The 6000-nt window shown below is 45.8% G+C and overlaps 1 protein-coding gene across 7 annotated transcripts in view; it reads left to right on the top strand.

The window, feature by feature from the left end:
- The first annotated feature begins 4673 nt into the window (after nt 1-4673).
- Cr2 (complement C3d receptor 2) overlaps nt 4674-6000 on the top strand; it is a 32127-nt gene continuing 30800 nt past the window's right edge. For 2 of the 7 annotated variants that reach the window (XM_042681306.1, XM_042681302.1), the window contains exon 1: nt 4677-4813. In XM_042681306.1, coding sequence (XP_042537240.1) covers nt 4756-4813 — 58 coding nt within the window. In that variant the 5' untranslated portion in view covers nt 4677-4755. Of the gene's footprint in view, nt 4814-6000 lie in introns of all 7 variants that reach the window. The other 5 variants (XM_042681300.1, XM_042681301.1, XM_042681303.1 and 2 more) reach the window with 5 other exon arrangements.

Genomic DNA, 6000 nt, shown 5'->3' with positions numbered 1-6000 from the left:
TGAAGCCAGCTGGGCAGAAAAGTCCAAGAGATTCTATCTCCAACTAACTTGCACAAAATCAGGCTGGGGAGCACCAGCCTTATTAACCATCAAATTAATGGCACCAGCCATGATTAAGCAGGTCAAGCAAGAGTATGAAGTTCTGAGTTCAAATCACAGTATCTCTCTCTCCCTCCTCTCTCTCTCTCTCTCTCTCTCTCTCTCTCTTTCTCTCTCTCTCTCTCTCTCTCACACACACACACACACACACACACACAAATTCACTTGTCTACCACAAAAGCAATATTTATGGAGCTAAGAGATTAGGCCATAGTAAACCTAAGTAAGAGTCACAAAATCCTAGTTCGGTGGGTCTTACATGACAGAGAGACAAAGACACGGTAATTATAAAACATACAATGTGTTCAATAGAGCTCAGTTGGTAACAAGAAGGAGGAGGAGGAAGGGGCCGGGGAATAGCAGCAGCAGCAGAAGCAGGAGGAGCTGGAGCAGGGCTGTTATGCCAAAGAAGGGGATGTGAATGGAAACAAATGAAACGTTAAGAAGACAGAGGTCTCACTGAGAATGTCTCTGAGTGAAGACTAGTGAAAAGTGAGGGAGCAGACAGGGGTTTGGTGGAGGAGCATTGCAAGCAACACAAGTAAGACCCTCTGGGTGAAGGACTTGGTGCTCTGTTTTTAAAAAAAAGAGGTGGGCTGGGAAGGTGGCTCAGTGGTAGAGCGCTTGCCTTGCATGCCTGAGGCCCTGGGTTCGATTCCTCAGCACCACATAAGCAAAAAGAAAAAAGCCAGAAGTGGCGCTGTGGCTCAAGTGGTAGAGGGCTAGCCTTGAGCTGAAGAGCTGAGGGACAGCGCCCAGGCCCGGAGTTCAGGCCTCACAACCGGACCCCCCCAAAAAAAAAAAAAAGAAAAGAAAAGAAAAAAAAAGTGAGGTAAAAACCAAAATCTCATACAAAGAGAAACCAATGAATCTAACTGCATGTCAAGTGAATAGCATACTAAAGAGGAAGGATACTTCATCGAAATAGCTTTTGAAAATATTTTTTGTACTCTTAGGCTCTAACAGAATCAAGCGTTAAACCAGAGAGGTTGGTTTCTATGATAGTATGGCGTTAATGACCCTCACACTTTCTTTCCTCCATATTCTAGGATTGAGAGAAGCACATAGACTCTAGAGTGTGATGATTCACTGTCAGAGGAAGGAGTTAAAACTTACTGAAAAAAAAAGACGGACATGAAAATCTATGGTGCTAGACTGGAACTGGAAAGATTAGTATTACGAATTCTTAAGGTATTTAAATAAGAATAGGAAAAGGATAGGATACACATGTATCTTTTCTTGCTCTGTGTGGAGATGGTAATAAAGCAATGTTCCAAGACTAATGCCTGTGGTTCTCAGGAGGCTGAGATCTAAGGATCAGGGTTTGAAGCTAGCGAGGGTAGGAAAGTACATGAGACTCTTGTCTTCAGTTAACCACCAAAGAAGAGCCGTGGCTCTAAGTGCTAGAGTGCTATCCTTGAGCATAAAAGCTCTAGGACAATGCCCAGGCCCTGAAGTCAAGACCTAGGACCAGAACAACAAAAGGAAAACAATAAAGCAATGATTCTCCAGTGGTAACCAACACAGCATTAGATCTTGTTTTCTAAACACTGTTCCAAACCAACAAGAGGCAGCATTCCCTGGAGAAATAGAAAATTCCAATGCCAGTCTGGAAGGTACAAGGAGAATTTGGAAGAGGAAGTAAAGAAGTGCTGCTAAAAAAAAAAATTTATACTAGGTCAAAAAATGACATAGACAGTACTTTTCTTCTATTAACCAAATGAGAAAAAATGATAATTTACTTAACAGTAATAACATACTATAACCTATCAAATAAATAAATTTATATTGATGTGGATACCGTCTAGGAGAATAGAAATAAATGAATAGACAGGGAAGGAAGGAAGTCTTTTGTCTACAGTAGAATGCCAATTGATGAATAGAGAGTGAAAGGTGACTTACAAAGAAAAAATACCACTGTGACTGTAATAGGAAAAACTGAATTTGGCAACTATTATTTATCATTAATGGTGCTAAAAAATCAATGGGTGAGGCCAGGCATCGGTGGTTCATGCCTGTAATCCTAGCTACTCAGGAGGCTAAGATCTGAGGATCTCGGTTCAAAGCCAGCCTGGGCACGAAGGTCCATGAGACTCTTATCTTCAATTAACCACCAGAAAACCAGAAGTGGTTCTGTGGCTCAAGCGGTAGAGCTCTCACCTTGAGCTAAAGAGCACAGGGACAGCGCCCAAGCCCAGAGTTCAAGCCCCACAACTGACAAAAAAAAAAATCAATGGGTGAAATTTTGATTTAAAAAAATTAACTACGGATAGAAGGGAAAAATTGGGAGAGAGCAAGGGAAGGGGTGACATTGTCCAAAAAGAAATGTACTCTTTACCTGATTTATGTAACTGTAACCCTGCTGTACATCACATTTATAATAACAACAAAGTTTCTTAAGTATTTGAAGAGTTTTAGAGTATATCCCCATAAAATACTTATGAATTACCAAAGGAAGAATAGTAACTCTACGCTAGAGAAACCAGGCAGACAACCCACTAAAATGATGGAAATTACCACCACCAGTAATTGGCCCAATCAACAATAGAAGGATCTACTATCCCTTCTCTGGCATTCCTGTCTATCAGGCATAACTTAAACGCACCATGAAGAAACAACAGGCAAACTCAAATTGAGTGATGTTGGTAGCCAGCCTCCAGGATGGTCTTTGTAATAATTTCACAATGCTTAGTACAGCAATCTCCTCTAATTCACAGATTTATTACACTCTACTTTGACCAAGCATGGTCCAAAAATAGTAATATATTTAAAAATTGAAAGAAATCTCAACCACAAAAAAGTTTTAATTCTAGCACATGCATTAGACAGCTCGGTGGACATGAAACTCTCAGTCCCGTGGAATTGTCAGGTGCATTAACATTTCTGTGTGATCTGCTGAGTGTTCAGCTCCTAAAAGTGAGATTAAAGCTTAATGCATTCAATGTAAGTGATGAAACCAGAGGTTTCGATCTGTGGAAAGGTCCATGGCCTTAGTAGAAGGTGGGTAGTGCTGTGTGACAAACAAATCAAACAGCCCTGGTATTTGAGACAAAGAGCCTGCCTGGACGAAGGTCTACTTTTGATGAGCAGTATTAATCGGTACCACAGTAATTTCATGACAGTAGGTAGCTTGCTCCATATGTTTTCAAAGTATGGATGCTCAGACCCATTGCACATGTGGTGTAGATAATCTGAGTGATTTTAGAGTAGTGAACTGTGTGGATCTTCGGCATGCTTGGCTTTTCTTCAGTGGTGGCTGGGGCTCCATATACAGGCTGACATCGAGGGTCTAGTGTATTCTCATACACAGAATATCTCCCATCACTAAACAGATAGATGATCTGTGTGCTCTGTAGGATATTCTGAACATGATGTAATGTGACTTCTGAGGACAGGTCATAAAAGGCATTCTAAGACTGGCACGGGTAGTAGCTTATGCCTATAATTTTAGCTACTCGGGAGGCTAAGATATGAGGATGGAGGTTTGAAGCCAGTCCAGGCAGGAAAGTCCATGAGACTCTTTCCTCCAATTAACTACCAAAACAGCTGGAAGTGGAGCTGTGGCCTGGAGTAGTAGAATGGCTAGCCTTGAGTAGAAAAGCTCAGGGAGAGCGCCCAGAACCTGAGTTCAAGTCTCAGCACCAGGTGTGGGTAGGGAGAAGGAGGGAGGAAAAGAGAGAGAGAGAGAGAGAGAGAGAGAGAGACAGAGAGAGAGAGATTCTAGCTTTTGCCTTGTCCTGAGACCATATAATACTCTGGCAGCCTCCCACAGTAGACCCCCAACAGTGAAGACGTGAGTCAGCCAATCATCAACCATTGAGTGACCATCTTCAGTGGACTCCTCCAATCCTAGTCAACCCTCAGATGGCTGGTGTCCAGTGTCTTTTCATTTCATGAGATCCCAAGTCCTGTGAGACTCTCATCTCCAATTAAGCACCGACAATCTAGAAATGCGGCTGTGGCTCAAGTGAAGAGCACAGTCCTCAGTCAGGGCACACGCAAAAGTGAAAAATACATGCATACATGCATGCATACACACATACATGCATGCATGCACACATACATGCATACATACATGCATACACGCATACACACATACATGCATGCATACATACATAATACATCAGTAATAAATGCATACACAAATAAATAGAAATACCATAGTGTAGAACAGCACAGACGCAAACATTGCAGATTCGTCCATTAGAAAGGATGGAAGTTGCCCATCAGGTCTAGAAAGACAGCGAGAAGGAAATGACTATACGGGATTGCTTAGCCAAAAAAGTGTGTGAGTCACCGCACTGAGCCTCCAGACTGGGTCCCCAAAGACTTGGGGGGGAACCCCAAGTCTCCTTCCCACCGCCGGGTGTCGGGGGCCGTCCCTCCCCGTCTGATCTCCACCCCTACCCCGCCCTCCCGCCCCAAGCCACCTGTAGGTGAGCTCTCCAGCCCCCCCTCCCCCTGCCCCCCTTCTCCCGACCCCCCCCCCTCCGCCCCGAGCTGCCATACCCCATTTAAGCGGCCGCCTCCCCAGGCGCGGGCAGATGCCCGCCGCCCCGGCCCCCGCGCACACGCGCACTTGCGGAGCTGCTGGAAGCTCCCGGGGTCCGGACCGCATCCCACCCGCCCGCCCGCCGCCGGCGCGGCCGCCCTGGCATGGGCGCCACCACCCTGCTCTGGGTTTCCTTGACTGTCTTCGCGCCAGGGGTCCTCGGTGAGCTGGGATGGGATGGGGGAGCTCAATCGTCGGGGGAGGGAGGGGGGGCTATGCAAAACAGGAGCCAGAAAGTAGGAGAGGGCGGGCAATGCCGGGTGCTCGCTCGCCCCATCCCTGCTGGCTTGGGGGACCCCTCCCTGCAATCTTCTGCGTCCTGCGCGTCCCCAGGTCCTTCCTCTGAAGCTAGGACCACAGGACATGGATGTTGAGCCCGAGGAGAATGTCTCCCCTGGCACCCCATCTGCCCCCTGGATGTAGCAGGGACTCATAGCCAATGGCCCAAAGTGGGTTTTGGGTTTTGTTTTGTTTTTTAAGAGCCACTGCCTAGCTTGCATCAGAAACCTACCCAGATTTAGCATGCACATACGCGCGTGTGCGCTGCGCCAGGACCCTAGCGCACACAGGTGGTTCTGTACCAAACTATCTCCACTCCAGCCCCAGCAGAGCCTGGGCGAACTTTTCCCTACAGAGTAACCTCTGGTTCTCCAGCAGGGGTCTCACGGACTTTTTATTCTTCTGATGGGATAGTGGGAAGGGTGGAGACACGAATTAAAACTGTGGTTTTTTCTTCTTGTTTTTTTTTTTTTATATATTATTATTATTATTTCCCTTCATGGTGGGGACTACACTACCACAAGATCTTACTTCATGTGTATTTCCACCTTTTTTATTTTTTTCCAACTTGGCTTGATTTTAAAGAAGTATCATGTGTTCTGATTGGAAACTCTTGGCTAGATGATGTCTGTGAAGTGCTCCTCAGGTATAGTTCAAGTCGCTAAGGCATTTGCCGCCTGCCGGCCTCAATAACTGGGTGACTTTTGGCAAGTCATTTAAGTGCCCTGATCCTGTTTCTTCATCTTGAAATCAGCCAAACACTGATCGGTGATGTCACAGGGATGCTCTAGAAGGCAGAGGAAATCAAGCAAATGTTACTCCTCCACATCAGTAACAAGTGTGCTGTGTGGGGCCCTGTTTTGGGCAGCCAGCATTTAAACCCCTGCCAGCCTGTTCAGGAGTCTGATCACAGACATGGTCCACTCTATGCCAACATACCATTTTCTTACTGACATTTCACCACCTCCTGACCCTTAATGGAACACTTTTCAGAAATCACTTTGCCTGGCATCAGTGGCTCACACCTGTCATCCTAGCTACCCCAGAGGCTGAGATCTGAGGATCCCAGT

This window comes from Dipodomys spectabilis, unplaced genomic scaffold (genome assembly GCF_019054845.1).
Source record: "Dipodomys spectabilis isolate Male_0828 unplaced genomic scaffold, ASM1905484v1 ptg000069l, whole genome shotgun sequence".
Classification (NCBI taxonomy): domain Eukaryota; kingdom Metazoa; phylum Chordata; class Mammalia; order Rodentia; family Heteromyidae; genus Dipodomys; species Dipodomys spectabilis.
This window is presented reverse-complemented; position numbering and strand designations above follow the sequence as displayed.